Genomic DNA, 27,293 nt, shown 5'->3' with positions numbered 1-27,293 from the left:
GAATGATTGATTTAATTATTGTCTTTGATATTATAATATAAATACAATATAAATTTATATAAATGTATAAATTTATTTGTGGAAATATATAAAACATTTATATATGTAAATATATTTTTACATATAGTTACTATATAGTTAGTTTTAAATTTTTCACTATTATGAAGAACCTGACAATAAACCATGATTTTTGTGAAAAAAATATTAATTTTTTCAGTTTAATTCCAAGGACCAGAATTAATGGTTAGAATGAGACCCTTTATCTTTGGTGGTATTAAAAATAAAAATATAAAACAAAAAAAAACTTAAGGACAAAGGTGCCAGATGCTGAGAAAGGATGCAGACTGATGACCTGTCACACATTCTTAGAGGCCCTCTCATTGGATAAGACCAATCTAATTGCTGGAGCACTTGGAGATGGGGGGGTAAGGGGGCAGGGGTACAGAATGGATGCAGGGATGTCCAGGAGTCCATGAGGAGGGGCTGAAGCAGCAGCTAGGGTGTGTTAGGACAGCAGGGGAGTGGCTATTTATTAAGTATGTCAATATTTTCACCACCAGCATGACCAGGCCTGTGTGTTTTAGATGAAGATCAGAGCTCTTCTTGATACATAATGTCACATTTCTTTCAGGAAAATTTCATTTCATTTCATGTTTTTACCTTTTGTACATGAAAGCTTCCATATCCCTATCATCTCGTTGGTATTACATATTGGCTCTTTAAATCTTCTCAAACTGTTCTCAGTAAAAAATTTGAACTTTTCTCCAGATAGGTTGCTTATTTTTGTATTAAATATAATTATTAGCTAACTAATCCAACATTTTTTCATCATTTCTATCAGTCTGTTATTGATAATAGAGACAAAGCTACAGAAGACCCTGTGCATTGATCCCAGTCTCTCTATATTTTAGGCTTACCATCTATAAAATGAAGATGATAACAGACCCCCTGCACCAGGGTTGCATGAGGGTGTATATTAAATCACAAAGTTTTATTCAATAGTAAATGTCAAGTGGAAGCCTATTCACTAATTAAGAGATTGTCCTAAAGTGTCAATAAAAGGACTGGCAAGATACAAATTTTTTCTTCAGGGTAATTACAGATAAGCACATGCTAAGGACTTCCAAGTACATTGTAGATACTCCAAACTCTGAATGAAAACATTCATGTGTTAACAAAAAAGAATGTGGATCTGCCATACTTCTTTTTATCTATTTTACCTGTATCAAGCCATTACTGAATTCTTAATTCTAAGGCTGTCCAACTGAGTTTATTTGCTTTTCTGAGTATACAGTCATTTAATCTGCAAATAATGGTAGTTTTGTCTTCACTCTGCTCATTATCCTGTTTTCCTGTTTCAAGCCTTATTGACTTAGTCAAAACACTCTTGTTTACTCTGGCTTCAATGCCAATGGTTCCAATGTTGTAGCATTAGTTTGCTTCTCTCAAATTGGTAATGTATCTGTTGTTAACAATACTTCTATGTTCACTGAAAGTTTTAAATACAATACAATGGGGTTAATTATTTTGTTTAAATTATATATGGAGAAAAGTTTATTTTTGAATGATATAGTTATGGATGCCTTTAAAAAATGCCCTTATATCTGAGGCCCCAAACTATGATTACACAAAGTAGACAGTCCTAAATTCTCTAGTCAATCAGTAGAGTCTCTATCCTTCTATCGAGTTAACTGCTAGCATGCTGCATATTAGTAAAATAGTACTTACTCATTTTAAGTTATAAGCAATAAGAATACAGATTAAAAATTATCTAGGTATCTACAAGTCACAGTTAAATTCCACCTCCTTAATATAGCCAAACACAGTGTTAGCCATTCCACTCTGGAGAAATGCCTACCTTTTTCTAGAAGGTTACTCATGAAACCATAGATTTTCTGGACCAAAAGCACCTTTAATGGCCCCACCATCCAAGAAATCAGTGCTTAAGTCCTTTCCACAGCATGTTTGAAAAGTAACTTTCTGGCCTAGGCTGCTGCCTAGAGTCACAGATAATACCTTATCTCTCAAGATGTGTGCTTTCATTTATGGACAGTTTTGATCATTACTAAATTCTCATATTGAATCAAGAAATCTTTCTCTCTTACAATCATTGGTTCTTTAGCAGCAAATATTCTGTAGTTTGATCAACAGGAAATATATGAAGATGGGAATATGCACATTAAAAAAAATATTCTCTGGGCCAAGAAAAAAAAAAATCCCTGATTCTCTGCATTTCCCCAGTTATTCCTAATTTGCTAATACAGACTGTTGGCTTACTCCGAATCACCGGAAAACATTAATTTTTGCTTCTTGCCACCTCCTGGCTTCTAACCTGACACAGTGGATTGTTTAGTTCCTGCCCTAATTATATTTGTTTCACTTCTATCCAACTAGCTTAAAAAATTAAACTTCTGTGTCACCTTAACATGTCATTTATGAACAGAGGCAAAATCAATAATCTGAAAAGATTAAACTTTCAAATAGCTGGTTATTACTAAGTACCTAATATCTCCTTTTTCAAGTCAATAATTAACTTTTATATCTGTTTAATATAATTTGTTGACCTGGACTAAAGTCAAGAGACTTGGATTTTGTTCTGCCTTGGTGCTTCTCAGGTTTCAACATCTTTAAAATTAGATGTTGATGGTCTCCAAACTTTCTCTTTTTTAACCTCTGTAGGAATGCCAATGTCTGTATGTGGCAGAACAATAAAACTACCTAACTGCTCTCAATATATGTCATCAAAATTATTACCAAAAAAACTGTTATGAGAGCATTCATACTACCTGTATTTCATATGTGAGTTTTACCTTGATTGAAAATTATCTATTAACATATATACTATTATACATGTTATGGCAATTGAGTTAGTACACAAAAGGTTAATAAAAATAGAAGTAGAAAGCTAGGTAAAATTAGATTATTTGAGTTATCATTTTGTCTAATCCTTATAAAACTTTCTGGTGTTTGAACATAGGAACTGAACACAGATTCTCCTTTAAGCAGAGCCCAGGGCAAGGAGAATACATTGCCCATTACTGCCTTTTGGAACATTTTTCCAGGAATAAATGCATGCACTATAAATAACTAGCATTCTCCTTTACCAAAAAAGAATATGGGTTTCTTTTTCTCCATGTACTATGTAACATAAAGACACAATATTCATTAAAAAACAAATAATAATGAAGCTGCATTGGGTGGTTAATTTCAAGAACTATCAATATTGAGGATGAACCAAAAAGCATATTCTACGAGATTTAGAATACAGTGCAGTTGTTCTCAATATCTAAAAACAACTGCTGAAGTGAACATAGTGTGAGTACTTCAAGACCTTGAATAAAGCAATTGCAGATACCTCGTGTTTCATTAAAGCACAAACTCATGCAATGTACACAACACAACTTTATACTTCCCATTTGGGCTCTGTAAAAGCTACATGGTCTGTATTTCCTTTCATGATGTTTTTCTCCAGATTTTCTCTCTTTATTTTTAGGTTCACATACGTATTTCATACATTTTCCTAATATTAAATATATAATCTATGGCTAGCAGTGCGATTTATCAATTGTATTTAATTGATGTGGAAGATTAAAAATGGCATTAAAAAGTTTGCCATGAATTTCCTCTCTTTTGAAGTGCTCAGAGCCCTAATAATTTCTCAGCTTCTGAAATGAATAACCAAACACCTTTTTCAAAAATGTTACATTCTCTTAAACTATGGAATCTCTCTCTACACAATCACCAACCTCTACAGAAGAGAGGCAGAAGACAGAAAGGGTGCATATGTACCCCCTGCTCATGTTTCTGAAAAATAAAGATAGGCTGTCAAAGAACATGAGCCTTAAGTGATATAAAAGCATCAATTTCATTTAGAGAGGTTTTTAGTTTGTTTGCTTTTGATTTGTTTTTCTGTTGTGATGGGAACAAGTGGTAGCACCATTATGAATGCAGAGGAAATATTTGCACCAAAGATATACAGAAAATGATCTGCAGGTATCTGGACAACCAGGAAGAGAACATTTAAACACTGAAACCAGAGAGGTCCCTAAGCTAAAAACGAAGTAGAACCTTGTAAGATATGTTATGGGAGGGGCCCCTAGGTGGCTTAGTCAGTTAAGCATCTGGCTTCAGCTCAGGCCATGATCTCATGATTCACGAGCTCGAGCCCCACATAGGGCTCTGCACTAACAGTGCTGATACTGTGGAGCCTGCCTGGGATTCTCTCTCTCTCCCTGCCCCTCCCCTACTCTCTCTCTCTCTCTCTCTTTCTCTCTCAAAATAAATAAACTAAAAAAAAAAAAAAAGATACATTGTTGAGCACAAGTACTAGATAGGGCCAATGATCTTGTTTGCCATGGATTGGAATTCAGTGACTGACTTGAAAGGATATTGAAGCCACAGGACAATGCAAAACTCTCAGGCATGCTATAGATTGCAGAACATGTGGGGAGACCATTTCTCTAAGGCAAAGACAGAAGGTATCTCATTGTAAAGTGATACACTGTTCTTTTGCACAGTGCTTGCAGTTAGGCAATGACAGGTTATCAGATGAGCATCTCCCTGTTCTATGTGAGCACTCAAACTAACTTAACCGGGTCCTTTCCCTACAACACACTGCTTCTTTCATGCCAGGAACATGTAGACCTAGGAATTTTAAATAAATCAATTTTAATTTCATGTAGCTTATTTACTGGAGCAGAGAAAACTAAGTTATCTGTAATTTGAATTTCCCTTGGAGTTCTTCTTATATTTCTGATCAGCTTCTTAGGAAGAATAACCTTAAAAGGCACCCATATTCTATCCAAGGCAGAGCCTGTTACTAATACAGTGTTAGCGCTCAGTCAGAAAAACTCCAAGTGTTGCTACCTTTGTTTTGGTAAGTTCTCTATATTAGCTCCATGTGCACCTTTATGTAAGGAATCACTGTGCGGGCCAAATGTTCCTTTCTCTAGATAGCTTATAAGCATCTGGATAAATTTACATTAGAAATTCAATTAACTTTATATTAAAAGGTCAATTAACTTGGCCATGATAGAGATTGTTTTTAATTACTTTTCCTTGTGGGGCTTCACTTCTTGTCCAAGCACAAGTGACACTATCAAACGATAGTTTCAGTGACTGTTGGATGCCTGAAACTAATATGCAAAACTCACTGGAAAGGACTGTCTTGGTGAAATGAATTCCCTTTTATAATCCTTAGGACTTAGAATATCAGTAGGCAACGAGAGGGTACTTTAGCTTAAACAATCTCTATAATATCATTCATGATAATATCTTTCATTATTTGTCCTTGTTGGTTTTTATTTTCTTGGTGAAAGATGATAATAAAGAAAAATTATTTTAAGAGTTAGCCCTCATTACATTATGTCACACACAGTATATTTTATGAAAAAAAATGAACAAATGATTACATAAAACTAGTAATTCTATTCCATTAGAGGGCTCCTGGTTATCTTTGTGTAAACATGGGCCACAATTTAACTCATTCATGTGTCACTAGAGTACTTACGAAACTAAAGAGATTAACACTTGGCACTATATAAAAAGTTTAGTGTACTGTTGACTTGTTACCAAGAAGTAACCAATACTAAGCCATTGCTCAGTCAAAAGAAAATAAAGAAAGATATAAATATGTGAATAATATATGTAACTCTATTTTATATATTGATATATTAAATCAGATCTCCAGATGACTAGCAAGTTAAAAATAAAACAAATGCTACTCAGGAGTTTGATATGAGGCGAAGTCTGCACGTGAAATGTTTTGTTTTATTTTTGAAGGACCAGCCTGTACCTTACAAGTGTAGTAACAATGTGCTAACCATGATATAAATGTTATCTATATAATTCTCACTACAACCTTATAAGATATAATTCATTGTTTCCATTTTACTGATGATTATATAGAAGTTATGTATCAGCCAAGGGCACAACATTTCATACCACACCCACATCAATCTGCTTTTCCGGATTTCCCATTTTCTCCTAGGATGAAAGCACAGGTCAAAGAGTAGAGAGACCATGAGGTGCTTATAAAAGTGGGTTTGGGAGTGTGCTGAATGTTTGGAGGGCAGTTTTGGAACTGAATCAGAGGAAGGAAATAGTTTTAGCCAGTGCAACTCAGAGTTGGCACAACAGTATAAGTTAACTATGTCATTAAACATATTTTCCCCCATAGTGATACTTTGTCAATGAAGGGAGCTGTGCACTGATTTTCATTCCAGTGCATTCTTACCTCCTCCTGGTCCAGTAAGTTTGCAAAGCTGCAAGCGGTCCATGGACCTCACTTAAGTGGCACAAGCTTAAGGAATGTCTAATGAAATTTCCCTTTACTGTGAACAGTTAGATCATTTTGCACAAAAGTTATCCTCAAAGCCATCCTATGTGGTTTTCCACTTATAAAAAAGAATTAAAAAGCCATATCTTATCCATATTCTGGATACTAATGGAGGCTTAAGTCCTAAGTGTTATAAAATGATGGGGGCCTTAATCTTAGTTGAAGTGATCCTGTTCTTACTAGTTTTAATAAGCTAATCTCTTCCAGGAGCAAAGAAAAATAGTTTTCTTAAAGAATGAACAATATGCCATCAAAAAGCATGATGTTTGGGGTGAAATACAAATTTTAAAAATGTGTTATTCATACCTGCACCTCCGCCAATGCTTAGAATCTTAATTTCTGATTTTGTATCTCCAATCCTGAAAAAAAAAATTATATAGTTTAAGAAAAAGATTTCCATGTACCTTGTAAAATCTGATTATCAACTCTAGTGGAAGAGAAAAATTTATAGTGAACAAAAACTAGGCCAACATGAAAGGTCACACTCACATCAGTGATTACGCTAGTGTCTTTAGAAATCTTTAGAAAATATGTCCCACTCATTAATGATCTTGATTGGAAGACTTTTAGTAACATTACTATAAACATCTCAGAAATAGGAAACACCATTTGTTTAGAGATTGCTTGGACAGTAAGAACAGAAAAAGCGGGCCTTTGATTCTAGTGATCTAATAAGCCATTCATTATAGATGGGAAAAAGGCTAAGGAGATTCATACTGTATATCTGCCTTCCTTCTTCCTTGCTAACTTCCTTTCAATGAAAAAATGTTTATTAAACATTTATTATGTGTCTATATTTAGCATTGAGGATATAAAAATGAATAAGACACTACTTTGCTTTAAAGTTGAAATGTGAGATAATAAAGCCCAATATTAAGAGAAGGGAAAGACGGCAGAGTAGGAAGACCCCAAGCTCATCTCCTCCCACAGAGACACTGAGGTCACAATGACATATAATACAACTCACCCTGAAAACAACCTGAGAACTAGCAAAACATATTTTCTACAGCTAAAGACATAAAGAAGAAGCCCTTTGGAGAAGGGTAGGAGGGGCAGAGATGTGTTAGGGAACCAACACCCTAGCATGGCAACTACAGGCTGGAAGGACATCAAAGGCATGGAGATCCTTCCTGAGGAGTGAGGAGATCAAGCCCCACCTGAGGCATCCCCCGTCATGGAACCTATACCAAAAAGACAAGCTGTCATAGCATCTTGCTTTGCAAATCAGTAGGACTCAACTCCAGGAGAGCCAGGAGGGCTATAGGAACCTGAGACTCTGCTCTTTTTTTTTTTTTTTAAGTTTATTTATTTTTGAGAGAGAGAAAGAGAGAGAGAGAGACAGTGTGAGTGGGGAGGGGCAGAGAGAGAGGGAGACAAAGAATCCAAAGCAAGCGCCAGAATCCGAGCTGTCAGCACAGAGCCTGATGCAGGGCTCAAACTCACAAACTGTGAGATCATGACCTGAGTAAAAGTTGGACGCTTAACCGACTGAACCACCCAGGCTCTCCAAGACTCTGCTCCTAATATCACTCAATCAGAGACCCAGTACAGAGACTGAAATTTGAAAAGTGCCTGAACCATATAGGAAGGAAGTTTCTTGACTAATTTTAGGATTTGTGTTGGAGGAGCAGGGACCTTTAGAAGCTTTCTCCAGGAGTGGAAATGCTGGAAGGCATCATTTTTCTTGCCCTTCTTCAGCCTAGCTTGCTGGATATTGGTAGGGGCCAATGATGACACTCTCCATCTACTGCTTGCACTGCCCGGCATGCCCCACCAGACCTGCCCCATCAGATACTCCTACAAAGCGGCTCATACCCCACCACACCCAGAAGACAACCCCAGCTGATATCAGTTCTCCTCCAAAGTGACTTCTGTGCCAAGGATACTGGGGGCAGCCTCACCTGCCAGTATGACTGCAGTAATTGTGGCTGGGCCTCTCGGCGGGCTGTGTTGGGAGCTCATACCACTGACCAGTGAGCCCACAGAAGCTATAGCTTGGTCTCTCAGCCAGCCAGGCTATGGGCTATTTCCACCCATCAGTGTGCCCATAGTAGTTTCAGCCTAGTCACAACAGGAATACATATGTATCCCACAGAGGGGATACCCCTAGAGTACCCTTAGTGAATGGGGGCATTGCACTACTGGCTCCCTCAGGATGCCTTCTACACAAGGCCACTACTTTCAAAACTATGAGATATAGCTGATCTACCTAATGTGTGGAAATAAACACAGAGAATCAGGTAAAATTAGAAGACACAGGAATATGTTCCAAACAAAAGAAGAAGACAAAACATCAGAAAAAGAACTAAATAAACTACCTGATGAAGAAATGTGAGTAATGTTTATAATGATGCTCACTAGATTTGGAAGAAGAGTGGATGAACTCCATGAGAACCTCAGTGAAGAGACAGAAAATGTAAAAAAGAACCAATAAGAGTTTGAAAACACAGTAACTGAAATGAAAAATATACTTGAGGGAATCAACAGCACATTAGAGCATGCAGAAGAACAGATCAATCTGGAAATCAGGATAGTGAAAAGCCCCAATGCTGAACAGCAAAAAGAAAAAATAATTTTTTAAAAAATGAGGATAAGTTAAGGGTCCTCTGTACATCAAGTGTACTAACATTCATATTACAGGAGTGCCAGAAGGAAAAGAAGAGGCAGAAAACTTATTTGAAGAAATAATTACTGAAAATTTCCCCAACCTGTGGGAGGAAACAGCTCCAGGAGTCACAGAGAGCCCCAAACAAGATGTACCAGAGGAGGTCTACCTCAAGATACATAATAATTACAATATAAAAAAATTAAAGATAAGATGAAAATATTAAAAGCAGCAAGAGAAAAGAAAACAGTTGTGTAAAAGGGAAATCTCATAAGGCTATAAGCTGATTTTTCACCAGAAACTTTCCAGGCCAGAAGGAAAAAACCTACAACCAAGAATATTCTAGCTGCAAGGTTAACATTCAAAATTGAATAAGAGATATAGAATTTCCCAGACAAACCGAAATTAAAGGAGTCTATTACCACTAAACCAGACACACAAGAAATGTTAAAGGGACTTCTTTACAAGGAAAATAAAAAGCCATAACTAGAAGTAAGAAAATTATGAAAGGAAAAAAAATCACTGGTAAAAGCAAATAAAGCTAAAATGAAGTATGAAACACAAAAGTAGTGAAATAAATTATATATATATATAAATTATATCTACAAAAATTAGTTAAGGATTACACAGAATAAAGAGATATACAATATGACATCATATACATAAAATGTGGAGGGGGGTGTAAAAATGTTTTTCTTTTAGAATATGTTTGAACTTAAGCAACCATAAACTTAATATGGACTGATATATACATAAGATGTTATATATGAGTCTCATAGTAACCATAAACCAAAAATTTGTAATAAATACACAAAAAATAAAGAAAAAGGAATCCAAGCTTTACACTAAAGAAAGTCATCAAATCACATGGCAATAGAGCAAGAGAAAAAGAACTACAAAAACAATTAACAACTATATATATTTATTCACCCAACATAGAAACACCTAAATATATAAAGCAAATATTATCAGACATAAAGAATTAACAGTAATACAATAATAATAGGGAACTTTACAACACCTTTACATCAATGAATAGATCATCCTGGCAGAAAATTAATCAGCAAACAATGGCTTAGAAGGACACATTAGATCAGATGGACTTAACAGATATATACAGAACATTCCATTCAAAAACAGCAGAATACCCTTTTTTTTCAAGTGCACATGGTAGGCCACAAAACTTGTATCAATACACTTAAGATAACTGAAATCATACCAAACATCTTTTCTTATCATAGCCATATGAAACTAGAAATCAATTACAAGAAAAAAATGGGGAAAAAAAACATGGAGGCTAAGCAGTATGATACTAAAAAACCCTATGGATCAACTAAGAAATCAAAGAGGAAATAAAAAAAATATCTGGAAACAATAAAAATGGAAACTCGACAGTGCAAAGTGTTTGGGATGCAGCAAATGCAATTCTAAGAAGTTTATAGTGCTACTTGTCTACTTAAGAAACAAGAAAAATCTCAAACAATCTAATCTTACACCTAAAAGAACTTGGAAAAGAATAAACAAAATTCAAAATTAGTAGAAGGAAGGAAATGATAAAGATCAGAGATGAAATAAATAAATTAAATACTTAAAAAACAATAGGAAAGATCAGTGAAACCAAGAGCTGATTCTTTGAAAAGATAAACAGAATTCATAAAACTTTAGCCAGATTCATTAAGAAAAAAGGAGCGAGGACTCAAATAAAAACAGAAATGAATGAGAAGTTACAACTGACACCATAGAAATACAAAAGATTATAAGAGACTACTATGAAAAATTATATACCAACAAATCATACACCAAGAAATAGAAGATTCTAAGACTGAATCAGGAAGAAATAGAAAATCTGAACAGGCAGATTACTATCGACAAAACTGAATCAGTAATCAAAAAACTTCCAACAAACAAAAGTCCAGGACCAGAAGGATTCACTGGGGAATTCTGCCAAACATTTAAAGAGCTAATACCTATACTTCTCAAATTATTCCAAAAAAGGGAAGAGAAAGGAATGCTTCCAAATTCATGCTACGGAACCAGCATTACCCTAATACCAAAATAAAAATCAGACAAAGACACTACAAAAACAAAAGAAGACAAAACAAAATGGCCAAGATCCAAAATAGATTCATAAATTCTCAGCAAAATATCAACAAACTGAATTCAACAATACATTAAAAGGATCATTCACCACAATCAAGTAGGATTTATTCTGGGATATGAGGATGATTCAATATCTGCTAATCAATCAACATGATATACCACATTAACAAAATGAAGGATAAAAATCATATTATCATCTCATTAGATGCAAAAAAAAGACATTTGACAAAATTAAACATTTATTCATGATAAAAATTTTCAACAAAGTGGGCTTAAAGGGAACATACCATAACATGATAAAGGCCAAATAGGAAAAACCCACAGTTAACATCATACTCTCGTGAAAAGCTGAAAGCTTCCCCTCTAATGTCGGCAATAAGACAAAGATTTCCACTCTTACAACTGTTATTCAACACGATACTGAAGTCCTAGGCACAGCAATCAGACAAGAAAAAGAAATAAAGGCATTTAAGTTGGTAAGGAAAAAGTTAAACTGCCACTATTTACAGAGGACACGACACTATATATAGAAAACCCTAAAGACTCCACTAAAAGACTATTAAAAGTATAAGTTCAGTAAAATTTTAGGATACAAAATTAATTGCAGAAATCTATACCATCTCTGTACACTAACAACAAACTAGCAGAAAGAAAAATCAAGAAAGCAATCCCATTTACAACCACATTAAAAAGAATAAAATACTTGCAGCACTTGGATTAAATCCAATCCATTTGCATTTTAAATGATTAAAAAATCATTTTAATTTTATTTAAATCCAAGATTTCATTTAAATGATTTCAGGAGTAGAATTTAGTGATTCATCACTTATGTATAAAACCCAGGGCTCATCCCAAAAAGTGCCCACCTTAATGTCCATCACCCGTTTAGCCCATCCCTCCCTCACACCCCTCCAGCAACCCTCAGTTTGTTCTCTTTATTTAAGAGTCTCTTGTGGTGTGCTTCCCTCTGTTTTTATCTTATATTTCCTTCCCTTCCCATATGTTCATCTCTTTTGTTCCTTAAATTCTGCATATGAGTAAAAAAATTTAAAAAATTCCGCATATGAGTGAAATCATATGATATTTATCTTCCTTTGGCTTATTTTGCTTCGCATAATACACTCTAGTTCCATCCATGTTGTTACAAATGGCAAGATTTCATTCTTTTATATTGCTAATATTCCATTGTATATATATACACCACATCTTCTTTATCCATTTGTTGGTCGATGGACATCTGGGCTCTTTCCATAATTTGGCTATTATTAATAGTGCTTCTATAAACATTGGGGTGCATGTGCCCCTTTGAAGCAGCACACCTGCACCCTTTGGATAAATAGTAGTGCAATTGCTGGGTCATAGGGTAGTTCCTCTTTGGAGGAACCTCCATACTGTTTTCCAGAGTGGCTGCACCAATCTGCATTCCCACCAGCACTGCAAAAGTGTTCTCCTTTCTCTGAATCTTTGCCAACATCTGTTGTTTCCTGAGTTGTTAATTTTAGCCATTCCGATAGGTGTGAGGTGGCATTTCATTGTGGTTTTGATTTGTATTTCCCTGATGATGAGTGATGTTGAGCATCTTTTCATGTGTCTGTTAGCCATCTGGATGTCTTCTTTCAAAAAGTATCTGTTCCTGTCTTTTGCCCATTTCTTCACTAGATGATTTGTTTTCTGGGTGTTGATTTTGATAAATTCTTTATAGATTTTCTGATACTAACCCTTTACCCAACATGTCATTTGCAAATACCTTCTCCCATTCAGTTAGTTGCTTTTTAGTTTTGTTGATTGTTTCCTTTGCTGTGCAGAAGCTTTCTTATCTTGATGAGATCTTAATAGTTCATTTTTGCTTTTGTTTCCCTTCCCTCTGCAGACAGGTATACTCAGAAGTTGCTGTGGCCGAGGTCAAAGAGATTGTTGCTTGTTTTCTCCTCTAGGATTTTGATGGTTTCCTGTCTTACATTTAGGTCTTTCAACCATTTTGAGTTTATTTTTGTGTATAGTGTAAGGAAGTACCCCGGTTCATTCTGCATGTCGCTGTCCAGTTTTCCTAACACCACTTGCTGAAGAGACTGTCTTTTTCCCATTGGATACTCTCCTGCTTTGTCAAAGATTAGTTTTCCATGCGTTTGTGAGTCCATTTCTGGGTTTTCTGTTCTGTTCCATTGACCTATGTATCTGTTTTTGTGCCAGTACCATACTGTCTTCATGATTACAGCTTTGTAATACAGCTTGAAGCCTGGAATTCTGATGCCTCCAGCTTTCTTTTTCTTTTTTTAACACTACTTTGTCTATTTGGGGTCTTTTCTGGTTCCATACAAATTTTAGAATTGTTTGTTTTAGCTCTGTGAAGAATGCTGGTATTATTTTGATAGGGATTGCATTGGATATGTAGATTGCTTTGGGCAGTATCAACATTTTAAAAATGTTTGTTCTTCAAATCCATGAGCATGGATTGTTTTTCCATTTCTTTGTGTCTTCCATAATTTCTTTCATAAGCTTTCTGTAGTTTTTAACGTATAGATCTTTTACCTCTTTGCTTAAGTTTATTCCTAGGTTTTTTGTGGTATTTGATGCAATTGTAAATTACATTGATTCCTTCATTTCTCTTTCTCCTGCTTCATTATTGGTGTATAGAAATGCCCACAGGTTTCAGTACCTTGATTTTATATCCTGTGACTTTTTTGGATTTATTTATCAGTTCTAGAAGTTTTTTGGTGGAGTCTTTTGGGTTTTCCATGTAGAGTATAATATCGTCTACAAAGAGTGAAAATTTAACTTCTTCCTTGCTGATTTGAATGCCTTTTATTTCTTTTTGTTGTCTGATTGCTGAGGCTAGGACTTGCATTACTATATGGAACAACAATTGTGAGAGTGGACATCCCTGTTGTGTTCCTGACCTTAGGGGGAAAGCTCTCAGTTTTTCCCCATTGAGGATAATATTAGCTGTGGGTCTTGTATATGGCCTTTATTATCATGAGGTGTTTCTTTCCCTACTTTCTTGAGTCCAGGGCTGAGTGGCTTTCCAGGAGAATTCTACCAAACATTTAAAGAAGAGTTAACACCTATTCTTTTGAAACTGTTCCAAAAAATTGAAATGGAAGGAAAATTTCCAAACTCATTCTATGAGGCCAGCATTACCTTGATTCCAAAACCAAACAAAGACCCCACTAAAAAGGAGAACTACACACCAATTTCCGTGGTGAACATGGACGCAAAAATTCTCAACGAGCTACTAGCAAACTGAATCCAACAATACATTAAAAGAATTATTCACCACAATCGAGTGGGATTTATTCCTGGGCTATAGGGCTGGTTCAATATCCACAAATAAATCAACGTGATACATCACATTAATAAAAGAAAGGATAAAAACCATATGATCCTCTCAATAGATGCAGAAAAAGCCTTTGACGAAATACAGCATCCTTTCTTGATAAAAACCCTCAAGAATGTTTTTAATAAATATGTATCTACAAACATTTGGATATGCAAGATTTAAGCTGAGTGGGAGAGAGATCAGGGTCGATGATTTATTCTGGAGAATTAGCATCATAAAGCTAATGGTCAAAACTAGGAGACTAGATTTTATCACCCAAGCATATTACAAAGAATTAGATGATCAGTGGGATGATATGCAATGTCAACTTTTAAAAGTCACTGCATTATGGGGAACCCACAAAGGGGATAAAGAGGAAAACAATAAAGCTCATAGAGGATAGAATTAGAGAAACTCTGAGAAAGCCATAGGTAGTGTCAACAGTAGCCGAGTGTACTACCAAAAAATAAAGGAGGAATCATCTCCAATGAATTTGGCAATATGAATATCTTTGATAATAGTTTTAAAAGAAGGTTGAGGGCACAAGTCTGATGGCAGTGAGATTAAAAGCAAACTAAATAAAGAGGAAGAAGCTAGAGATTGTTGACATAGGACGAAAGAGTAAGAATGGGAAAAGGAAGCAGGAACTGAAAGAGTAGTGCTTGTTTCTTTGCACTTTAGATTTTTTTTCCCCCTGAAGTGAAAGAGCCTACACAGAGTAGTATGACAAAAACAGAGATTGAAGCAAGGTTTTTAAGAAAACTGGAAAGGATAGAGTCAAGAGCACATATGAATGAGTTGCCTTTCTTAGTTCTAATTATCTTCCCATTCATAATCATAGTCCTGATACACCCATCTCTATCTATGCTCTTGGTTAATTCTTAAAACTGTTTTATATTGTAGATAGCACAGGGAAGCTATGAAGCAGAGTACCAAGGTCAAAATCCCAGCTTACTGATATGTTACCTTGAGCAAATTGCCTAATTTCTCTGCATCTTTATTACCTATGAAATAGGATAATAATACCATCTACTGTGTAGGACTGTAATAATAGTAGCTGGCTTAAGGAGGAGTTGTATTATATTATTTAATTCATGTAAATCTCTTAGAAATATGTCTGTACGTGACAAGCACTCAACAAAATATTAGCAATTATTATTATTCCAGGCACAGCTAAGTGATTTCACTCTGAAACTTCACAACTCTTCTATGAGTTAGACACTATTATTATCCCATTTCATATATTGTAATGATTAATAATTATTGAAAACTTACCACTTACTACTTACTACTTGACTTTAGTGTCAAGGCTCTAAATGCATTACATATAGCAAGAACAAAAAACTTTATTATTTACAACTATACTGGAATTCTCCCCACGCCATGCTTCACCTACAGATAGGGGATTGTTTCCAATCCAAAAGAAATCAAGAAAAGAATGGCATGAGATCTAGAATTAGGGAATCCAATATTGCAGAGAAGGGAAGAGAATATCTAGAAGGTGAAATAAATTATCTTAATAATTGTATAGCAGACGGAGAGCAAATCACCACAGACTGAAAAAATGAACAGAGCTCCAGAATAGATGTTCCCATGGGGAAAAGTTAACAGATGTCTTGATCTGCTGGACTGTATTGAGAGGATTAATACTTCTGCTTGCGGTATAAGTAGTGATAGTGATGTGGAGAACGAAACAAAAGAAAAAAGTTAAATTTCCTTACAACTTACAGCCCATTGACATGTCCTTGAGACAGAGTGACCTTCCTCAAGGAGCTTAGCTACCTCGATGTTAATATTTTGCTAAGGGCAAAAGGCAGCCTTGGCTTAACATTAGCCTGAACTTCAGGATTCTAGAAGTCTCCTTTAACATGTAAAAATTGCTTTGGAAGCTTCCTTTCTCTCTACTCTCCCCAGATATATGTTAGCAATCATCCTCCAAGCAGATGGTCCTTTGATATACATCTGAAGGGTCTCTTGACTAAGGTTTAACTAAATAGTAGTAAATGACCTTTTCCTAACAAAAGCTAGTTCCTCAAGGTCCTGGAAACATTGCTTCCAAATTTTTAGACACTTAATGCTATCTCTAACCCCTTTCCAATTCAAAAGTATATAATCAGCCACTCCTCATAACCCCTGTACAGCTCTTTCTGCCCATGGGTCCTGTCCCTGTGCTTTAATAAAACCACCTTCTTTGGGGCACCTGAGTGGTTCTGTTGGTTAAGTGTCTGACTCTTGATTTTGGCTCAGGTCATGATCTCATGGTTTGTGAGATCAAGCCCTGTGTAGGACTTTGCACTGACAGCACGGAACCTGCTCTGGAGTCTCTCTCGCCTCTCTCTGCCCCTCCCCACCCCTCTTTCTCTCTCTCAAAATAAGTAAATATGAAAAATTAAATAACTAAAAATTTAAAAAACACCTTTTGCACCAAAGACGTCTCAAGAATTCTTTCTTATCTGTTCCTTCCCAAACCCCAACATTTTCACATCAGTAGATATATGGAAAACTAAGAAAAGAAACTAAAATAAAAACAATAGTTATCTCTAGGAAAAACAAAAAAATACCTGAAAGGAAATGTGATTGTAGTATAACTCATCATTCAATTATGAATAATATGTACATAGGCAAAATGATATAAACATTCAAATTATTTAACCAAAAATTTTGACATAAATATACTGACATGAGGGGTGCCTGGGTGGCTCAGTCAGTTGAGCGACCGACTTTGGCTCAGGTCATGATCTCACGCTCTGTGAGTTCGAGCCCTGCGTCAGGCTCTGTGCTAACAGCTCAGAGACTGGAGCCTGCTTCGGATTCTGTGTCTCTCTCTCTCTCTGTCCCTCCCCCACTCATGCTCTGTCTCTCTCTGTCTCAGAAATAAATAAACATTAAATTTTTTTTTTAAATTAAAAAAATAAATATACTGACATGATAGGGGAGGAAATGTGCGTATTTAGCTATTTTAATGCAGTAAAATTAAGAAAGACAAGAATAACATGTTATTTAGAATTAGGAAAGAAAATTTCATAAGAAACAACTGAAATATTTCAAAGTGTTGAAGGTGGTTGCTTCTGGAGAGTGGGAGTCAGATGGGAGTGAGTAGGGCTAGGCATTTTTACCTCTGCAATATTTTCAGTATTTTTACCACTGCAATGCAAATTTAATTATGCCTTTGAAAGTTCTACAGTCTTTCAGAAATTCTATATTCAAGATTTCCAACTAGATTGTATACCCTGTGAAGATAGGGGTCATCATTCATTATGTTATAACCATCCATGGTACCTATTCAAGCCACTGATGACCTAACAAAACCAAGGATCTGGATAAACTACAGACATGAACACAGACCTTTAGTACTACAAAAGAATTCGGAAATTAAGTCATTATCTTTAATTTTATAAATGAGCAAAAAGACCCAAAAAAGTAAATTATTAGTTCCTAGAGAAGAAGTTATCTGAATGTACTGTATGCTTTGATTTTGGCATCATGATCTATTACTTATTAATTAGTAATAAATTATATAATACTCTATTAAAAAAAACATTTAAAAACTGAACCATGGGGCACCTGGGTGACTCAGTAGGTTAAGTGTCTGACTCTTGGTTTTGGCTCAGGTCATGATCTCACAGTTTGTGAGTTTGAGCCAGGTGTTGGGCTCCGCAGTGACAGTGCAAAGCCTGCATGGGGTTCTCTCCCTCACTCTCTGCCCCTCCCCTGCTTACTTGAGCATGCACTCTCTCCCTCTCTCAAAATAAATAAAGAAACGTAAAAAAAAAAGTAAAAACTGAACCACAAAAAAACAGAAAGGGAGGGCCGCCTGGGTGACTCAGTGGGCTAAGCATCCTATTTCAGCTTAGGTCATGATCTTGAGGTTCATGAGTTTGAGCCCCATGACTGTCTGTGCTGACAGCTTGGAGCCTGGACATTGCTTCGGATTCTGTGTTCCCTTCTCTCTCTGCCCCTCCCCCACTCACACTCTGTCAGGCTGTCTCTCTCTCTTAAAAATAAATAAACATTAAAAAAAATTTTAACAGTAAAAAGAAAAATAGGGGAATGGAATCCCCTACACATCCAGCAATGCCTGCTCTGATCAGGCAGAGGTACTGTCCTGGTGAAAGAATGTCAGGCCTACAATAGAGAAATCCAGCAAAAGATAAAATATCAGTTTCTGTTGCTGTTGTAAATTGGATCCATAGTCAGTCATTTCTTCCCAGTTTTCTATCATTATTTCCTGAAGCAGAGTAAGTTACAGCAATCCACCTCCAGATAGGTGATTTGATTATCTTTAGCATGTGGAATCTTTTACTCTCGTAATGCTTATCAGCTCTGGCACAAATTGAACACATTAATCACCAAAAAAAGAAGTCTGCAAGAAGGATAGGAGCTAGTGAGTTTCACTGATAATGGAAAAATGCTTTTTTTTTTAAGAACCACATTGCTAATATTAAGTTGAAAGGAAAAGACAATTTTTTTTTGGAGTGATAACTATAATAATGAGTACAGAAGTGAATTTAAATGGACATTAGGAGAACTGAGAAGCACTCACTCAATCCTCAGGGGCAAACAGGAGTTGGTAATTATTTATATTTGATTCTAATGAAAAGAATACTAGACTCTCTGTTTGGGATTTTTTTTGAGACACGTAAAATCTGGAGGAGGGCTGAAAAATCTGAGCTCAAAGATCTGTATCTTTTCCCAAATGAACATATGGATGTGTGCCTTCAAATGGTTAACGCTTATCTCGGCGCGGCTGGAAACACTGCACAAATCAGAGCCTGTGAACGTTGAAAGCGAGCGTCTAACTAAAGCGCCGCAGGAGAAGGGGCGCCAGGGGGGCGAGGAGCGCCAGGCGGCAGCTGCTATCAGTAGCTCCTTCTTATCCCCTCGCCCAGCCTGCAGGGCTGGGCTCGACCCATCTATCACCGCATAGAAAGAGCCCGAGGCTTGGCTCTGACAAAAACGTCCTTTTTTTGTTACCTTGCTATTATGCCTGGCAGCTTCTGGTCCATGAATTCCTGCATGCACTGGTGTTCCGTGGAACTGCTGAGAAACCTCCGGAAAGATTCAACGTATCTGCTGTGGTCAGAAAACAGGCTCCTCATGGAAGATGCCATGTTTGGTTTCTGATGGAAGGCAGAGAAGGAGGGGAAGCTTTAGCTTCCCCTCCTCTTCCCAGTTCCTTTTCTCTCTACTCACCCCCACCAATTCCTATCCCCACTTCTCGCACCAGTCCCCCTCCACCCCCCATGCCAGAAAAGCCTGCTTTGAGTTTTAACATGCAACGAAGGCTGGTGTAAATCACATTCTTACGTCAGTTATTTGTGCAGGACTTTGAGCTGATACTTTAACCCCTGCAGTGTTCCTTTATAAGAAATGGAGGTGGTAAAGCAAAGCAATAAATCCACTGTTATAACTTGTTTTTAAACGTCTGAAGTTCAGAAAGTCATAAAAACTGATCCCATTCTAATCACTTCCTGTTTTGTCAGCCTTTGCCAGGAGTGAATTCCAAGTGGGACAGTGGCTGCTTTAAGGGCCAAAGGCGACAAACACAGGGTAAACAGCCAGTTACAAGGCTACAAACCACTTTCAGAAATATACCCCTGCTGAAATCTTTGACAGAAGATGGATGTCCGCCTCCATGCTTTCTACAGGAGAATTTCTTGCCTTCACCCTTCTCAGAAGATGAACTTTTTACACTCCTCCGCTGCGTTTCTTCAAATGCTGGTTTGTTGTGATTCAGGAAGTCTCCTTAGCAGAAACCATCCTGGAGGGACCTGGAAACTATTAATTGGAAGGTGTGAGAAGCCTGCTGGAGTATGGGGAAGAATCAGGGGAATGAGAGTAGTCTTAGGGCACAAAATGCAGGAGAAGGGGTAAAAGCCAAGTCCCTAAAAATCATTCCCCAAATTCTTCTGAACATGAGATTTTAGATACTTAGGGTTGGATGAACCTCTGGCAGCCTAGTGGTGTCACCTATCAGAGACCCACAGTGTTAGAGTGTTCATGTGCCAGAGCTTTTACTTGGGAAGTGGTGTTGAAGAAGACCACTCCTTCTCCAGCACAGGATGTTAATAATAGTATCCAACTCATGGAAGAGTTGTAAGAATTAATGAGTGAATTCATATGCCTCTCTTAGAAATGTATCTGCCTAAGCCATTCCTCTGCTCTGATTCAGCTCCAAAACTGCCCTTCAAGCATTCAACAAACCCTTTTTATTAAGCACTCATGGTCCCACTACTCTTAGAACTGTGCTTTTATCCTAGGAGAAAATGGGAAACCCGGAAAAGCAGATACATGTGGGTGTAGTGTGTAACTATGTGTCCTTGGCTGAAAGACAAGTTTCTGTTTGCTCATCAGTAAACTGGGAACAATGAATTAAAATCTGATAGGGTTTTAGTGAGAATTATGTGGATAACAAGTACCTTACGCTTAGCACATTGTTACTGCTCCCATAAAATGCAAGCTGGTCCCTTCTGGATGAGAAACAAAACAAACAAACAAACAAAAACACTGAAATTGAGTTTCATGTCATTTTCACATGTCATGAAATATTACTCTTCTTTGGATTTTTTCCAGTCATGGAAAGATGTAAGTTATTCTTAGCTCATGGGCTGCACAAAAACAAGTTGCCGGGCTGGATTTGACCACCAGGCGCTAACTTAGCCCCTAGGGCTACACACATACAAATATAGGCTACTCAACTGCCATGTCTATCCAACCAGCCCTGTCTTCCTCAAACTGACTCTCACAAGCTTCTGGTTCTTCATTACCACCTCTGCTCTTTTCTTAAGCACTCAATCCAAATCATTCATTTACATATTCATCTACTAAACAAATATTTAGTAAGGGTATATTCAGCTGTGAAGAAATGTCATTGACCTTAACTTCAAAAGTGCCTACTAAAACCTGCTTTTAATTAAAACTCATTCTTCACCTGAGACCATCACCTGCGTCCCTTGTCAAATTTTCTCCAAGAGTCAGCCCTTCATTTATGTTTCATTAAGGATTTCCTCCCCGTTCTCAGGGCCTCTATCCTTGAGATTCTGGTTGCTGTTGTTGTTGACCTACTCTGCTATTTTCTTCCTGGCCTTCGTGCCTTAGGAGTCACACAGATCCTCGCCAATTTTATTGCCACTGCCAAATTCAGTTTTTTAAAGCACAGTAATGATAAAGTCACTCCTCTCCCTGCAAAATGTGTACTGTCTCTCCACCATACCCCAAGTTAAGTCCAAGACTCACTCTTTGCCCACCACCCTCTCCCCCTGCCCCAAATCATCCAGACTTCTGTTTCATTTTCCTTTGAACTTGCCAGTGTGTCCCTTCCAACTGTGCTGCTTCTCTGGATGTATCCCTGTGCTTTCCTTCCTACCCCTCTCCACATAACGGCCCCTCCTTCAGTTCCTCCTCTTACCCCACCCACTGAAAATATTCCTACTCTTCATAGGCTACCACTTCCATTAAGCCTTCCATATTCCCCCCAAAAGGATTAGCACTTGTGCTCTTAACTTTCAGCCTCTTACAACTTTGATGGCCTTTGTCCTTATGTTAGGGTTTACTAACATACTTGCCTTGTCCCCCCTGCTAGTCTCTATGTGATTGCTAGCTAATAGAGACAGGAATTGAATCACAACTCTCCATGATGTGTGCTGCCCACAGTAGGCTTTCAGTTATTTTAAATGACTAAAATTGTACTTTATCATTTTCACTATTGAGCTACTCTCCACCGTCAGATACTCTTCATCCTTTACATTATTGGGGGACTCTGTTAATATACAACTATGATTCCATTTATCGAGTTCTTATTATGTGCCAGGAATTATATGGATCTTTTCTAACTTAGTAGAGGATTTTTCACTTTGAAGCACCTCTGTGGGCTTGCCTATCTTACAGATGAGAAAACTGAGATTCTGAGAGGTTGGGTCCTTTGCTCAAGCATGCTTAGCAAGGAAGGGGCAGGACTGGGAATGTAATTCTAATATTTCAAATCCCTAACCAGTGCTCTCACAAACTATGTTCAGCCCAAATCTGCCTCCCTGTAACTTATACAGGGTACTGCTTAAACTGAATGGAAGGATTCTAGTTTCTTCCCCATATAACACTTATTGAAAAATTTGAAATCGGTTCATAGGATAGCCCTACTCTCAAAGGTGTCTGTTTCGTAGTTCCGTAATTCTTAGTCCATTTGGGCTGCTATCACAAAAATGCCATACACTAAGTGGCTTAAACAAGGAGCATTTGTTTCTCAGAATTCTACAGCCTGGGAAGGCCAAGATCAAGGTGCTGGCAGATTGGGTGTCTGGGGAGGACCCATTTCTTTGCGTAGTCATCTTCTCACTGCCTTTTCACATGTTAAAAGGGACAAGAAAGCTCCCTGGAATCTCTTTTCTAAGAGCACTAATCCTACTCATGAGGGCCCTACACTCATGAACTAATCACTTTTCAAAGACCCCCACCTCCTAATACTATAACATTGGGGCTTAAGCTTTCAACATGTGATTTGATGGGTACACAAATACTTGGTCCGTAACAGTTACTAATCATTCCTTTCCAGTATAGCTTTATATAATCCATTATGCTAGTTTCCCCCTTTGGACAAACGAATTTGTCAGGTTTTCTTTAAAAAATTGGTGTTGTGGGGGCGCCTGGGTAGCTCAGTTAGTTAAGAGGTTAAGCATTTGACTTCTGTCATGGTCTCAGGGTTCGTGAGTTCAAGCCCTGCACCGGGCTGTCAGCGCAGATCCTTCTTTAAATCCTCTTTCTCTGTCTCTGCCCCTCCCCCCCCCAATAAATATTTTTTTAAAAAATGGTGTTTGGAAATAAACACAGTCTCCCAAAAGTTGCCTAAGCAGTACAGATTAATATTTCCCAACCATGTTCTGTCCAATCCAAGTTCTTTCAGATGTTACTACTGCTTTCCAAAAAAAAAAAACCCCAAAAACAAAAAAAGCCCCGAGTTCAACAGATTCCTCTGGACAGTCATAATTCACATTAACATAAGAAAGGTTTATAAAACCTTTGCCACATGCCCTGTTAAAATGCAGATACACCATGTCTATGGCATTTTGGCATTTCTCTGATTAATCTTTCAGCCTCTTCAAAAAAGGGAAATCTTGTTGCTTTCAGCATGACTTGCACTTAACTGAATGCTGGTTTTAGCAATCACAACTTCCTTTTAAAATTGCAAATAGAGGGGTGCCTGGGTGGCTCAGTCAGTTAAGCTTCCGACTTCTGCTCAAGTCATGATCTCACGGAGTTTGAGCCCCACGTTGGGCTCTGTGCTGACAGCTCAGAGCCTGCTTGGATCCTCTGTCCTCCTCTCTTTCTGCCCCTCCCCCACGCATACACACACACACACACACACACACACACACACACACACACACACTGTCTCTCTCTCTCTTTCTCAAAAGTGAATAAACATTAAAAAAATAAAATTGCAAATAGAATATCTGTTTCATAATCCAAAATGCATCTGGAATGTCCCTGGGGATTAAACATTTAGCTGGCTGGTAGGAATTAACTAAATTTTAAGAGCCCTCTTTCCCCCTCTTTTTTGAAAATGGGAGCAACTGTCTGGCACATCTGTCATTTGCCATGACTTCTCAAAGTTTACTGGCAATAACATCATTGCTCTTATAAATTATTTTGGTATATTCCAATGTGATTCTTCTAGGCTGTGAAAGATTGTCTTAATTAGAATTCTTAGATGTTCTCTTACCTATTGGGGTTTCTGTCCTCTATTACTTACCATATATTAAGCTGTTTCTGTGTCAAAGTACCTTTCACACATTATCTCATTATACTCCTAATCCTCTGGGAATGGAACTATTGATATCATCAAGCAAGACTCAGAACAAATACATTGTACAAGATCATATATCTCATGAGAGAAGAATCTGGATTCAAATTCCTGTTGTTTAACTCCATGGACTATTTTTAAAAATTATATCATACTACTTCTTACCACTCTATACCTTATCAACATGAAGATTATTTTCCATATTAGAAAACTCTGGAACCAACAAAAAGTGGAGCAATTCTGTATTCTTCCTATCACCTATTAATATAATAATGTCCATGCTAGGTCATAAAGGAAAGGGTTTCTCTTGTTTATTCTTAACAAACAAAATTTATTTGTTTATTTTGAGAGAGAAAGAGAGAGAGAGAGAGAGTGCATGTGAGGAAGGGGCAGAAAAAGAAAGAGGGAGAAAGAGAGAATCCCGAGCAGTCTCTGCACCGTCAGCATAGAGCCTGAGTCAGGACTCAAACTCACGAACCATGAGATCATGACCTGAACAGAAATCAAGAGTCGGACACTCAATTGACTGAACTACCAGGCACCCCTATTCTTTTTTTTTAATTTATTTTTTATTTTTTATTTGAGTATAGTTGACACACAATGTCTCATTAGTTTTAGGTGTACAACATAGTGAATTGAAAAGTTTATACATTACGCTGTGTTCACCACAAGTGTAGCTGCCGTCTGTCCTGATATATCACTATTACAGTATTATTGACTATATTCTTAACAATGTGCATTTTATTCCCGTGACTTATTCTTGCCATAACTGGAAGTCTGTATCTCCCCTCCCCTTCACCCACTTTTTTCAACCTCCACCCCGCTCCCTTCTGGCAATCATCAATTTATTCTCTATTTATAGGTATGATTCTGCTTTTTTTTTTAAATTTCCTTTTATTCTTATTGCTTTGAATGTGCTATGCCAAAAAACAAACAAATGAACAAAAGAGGAATAAACGATAGCAAAATCCCAAGGACCCATTTCATGGTACTTAACATTCTTCAGCAGTCTCCACTCTGGTCTGTAGTCTTTTGAACACTGTTTTTATTGGCCTTATTCTTATCCTTAGCTATATGCCCCATAGCATAACATATATGTAAATGATAATGACAATATTATTAAATTATCTTAATCAAATAGTTACAAGAGTCCCACTTTATTTTCTCTTGACAAACATGGAGGAGGAAGGTATTTTATACAAATTGGTTGGCTTATTTGATGTGCTAGTTTACTTGAAATTTAACAAGCAGTTTAGCCCAACTGTGGTCTTGAAGGGAGGTTTGAAATCATAGTACATAAAATATTAGAGCTCAATTTGATTGGTAACATCAGGCACAGATGATAGATATCAGAATCCTACTTTTAACAGGACATTTAGCTAAGTTTCTCGTAAGTGTAGAAACAAGCTAAGAAGCGAGAAACTTGAGCACTATATACAAGCTTAGCCTCTTACTAGGTAAATAACATCAGGTAAATGATGTAACTGCTTTAAACTTCCTCCCCCATCCCCTACCACCCCTACTATATATAAATATGGGGAAAGAAGGTAGACTAGATGACCTTTAAGGTTCCTTGAAGTTCTGATTAGTCTTCATCTTTTAAAAAAGATAAATTACTTTGGGCTTATGAAACTAAAGTTAGATGTATTCATAGCTAGCAGAGCCACCGTCTATAAAGACTATCAATGAATCATAAATGATAACCTGAAGATAATCTCTGGGTAAGCAGCCCCTTGACTTTATGTGAAATATCCCTGGCCACATTTTATCAATGGAAGTTTCTTAAACTCACACAACTGGTAATAATGCCATTATGTCTTGTTTTTAATGGCATAGTTGTTTCAATTGCTCTTTTTAAATTTTTTTTTTTCAACGTTTATTTATTTTTGGGACAGAGAGAGACAGAGCATGAACGGGGGAGGGGCAGAGAGAGAGGGAGACACAGAATCGGAAACAGGCTCCAGGCTCTGAGCCATCAGCCCAGAGCCCGACGCGGGGCTCGAACTCACGGACTGTGAGATCGTGACCCGGCTGAAGTCGGACGCTTAACCGACTGCGCCACCCAGGCGCCCCTCAATTGCTCTTTTTTAGCCTGGAGTTTATGCTTTTGTTTTAATTAACTTAGAACAGAAAAATTAAAAAGGTCCAAAATACCCAATAAGAGAGAAGACAAACCAAATGAAATAATGCAGAATAAATATTTGGGGAATAATTACTTGGGAGGTAAGAGGGTGGATGAGTAGACAGAAAATAAAAAATATAGAAGAGTAACCAATGATATTCTAGAGACTTAAGAAATGTTTAAGGGTAGGAATAAGTAATGAGACAAGACAAAAAAGAAACAGAGAACTTAGTTCCTATTTAATAATCCAAAAATTTAAAGTAAACTGGAAAGGTCTAGATCCCCTTCCAAAGATAGAAGACAGTAAATATTTAGAACCTGATATATTATCAGGAACTGGGAAATTATGAAAACAAAACAAACATAAAAGAATGCAATTCATCAAACAACCTTTGCCTAAGTCCATTATACAGATCAGTGTATAAGACAGATACTGTCTCAGTGACTATAAGTCTAGTGTTGAATTAGGGGTCTGTGAAGTTTAAGGGTTCATGTAAGAAAATTTTTATAAAGAGAGTGTTAATGGTAAACAGACTACTCTGGGATTTGGTACAGAGGCATTTGTTCAAGTATATGATGGGTTAAAACATTCTCCCATCTGAGAAGCCTTGCTTGTACATGATCCAGAGACTAAAAGGATGCACATGCCTATGAGGCTCGGATATTACTTAAAAAGAATCAAAGCACAATTTATATATAATAAAGTACACAAATCTCAAGTGTACAGCTTGAGGAAGGTTTATATGTGATACACCCTAGAACCCTAGAAGACTAATTTATGTCTGCAATTAATAATACAGCCCCCCCCTTCAGATAATGACCATTCTGATTTTTATCCCCATAGATTACTTTTTCCTGTTCTTAACTTCCTATAAAAGGGGCATACAGAATGTATAATTTTGTGTCTGGCTTCTTTTCTCTTCATAATATTTTTGAGATATTCCCATAATTTTGGGGGTGGGGTGGGGCATCAGCAGTTAATTCTTTTTATTGTTGAATATTATTATAATGTATTAT

The 27,293-nt window shown here is 37.0% G+C and overlaps 1 protein-coding gene across 1 annotated transcript in view; it reads right to left on the bottom strand.

Moving 5' to 3' along the window:
- The window catches only part of HNMT (histamine N-methyltransferase), a 52,079-nt gene extending 32,497 nt beyond the window's left edge, over window positions 1-19,582 (bottom strand). The window contains exons 1-2 of the mRNA XM_030326791.1: window positions 19,333-19,582; window positions 6,644-6,696 (exon numbers count right to left, since the gene is read on the bottom strand). Coding sequence (XP_030182651.1) covers window positions 6,644-6,696; window positions 19,333-19,469 — 190 coding nt within the window. The 5' untranslated portion in view covers window positions 19,470-19,582. The remainder of the gene's footprint in view (window positions 1-6,643; window positions 6,697-19,332) is intronic.
- Window positions 19,583-27,293: the final 7,711 nt, after the last annotated feature.

The sequence above is a fragment of the Lynx canadensis genome, chromosome C1 (assembly GCF_007474595.2).
Source record: "Lynx canadensis isolate LIC74 chromosome C1, mLynCan4.pri.v2, whole genome shotgun sequence".
Taxonomy (NCBI): Eukaryota; Metazoa; Chordata; class Mammalia; order Carnivora; family Felidae; genus Lynx; species Lynx canadensis.
The sequence above is the reverse complement of the archived record's forward strand: the minus strand, read 5'-3'. Positions and strand labels throughout refer to the sequence as shown.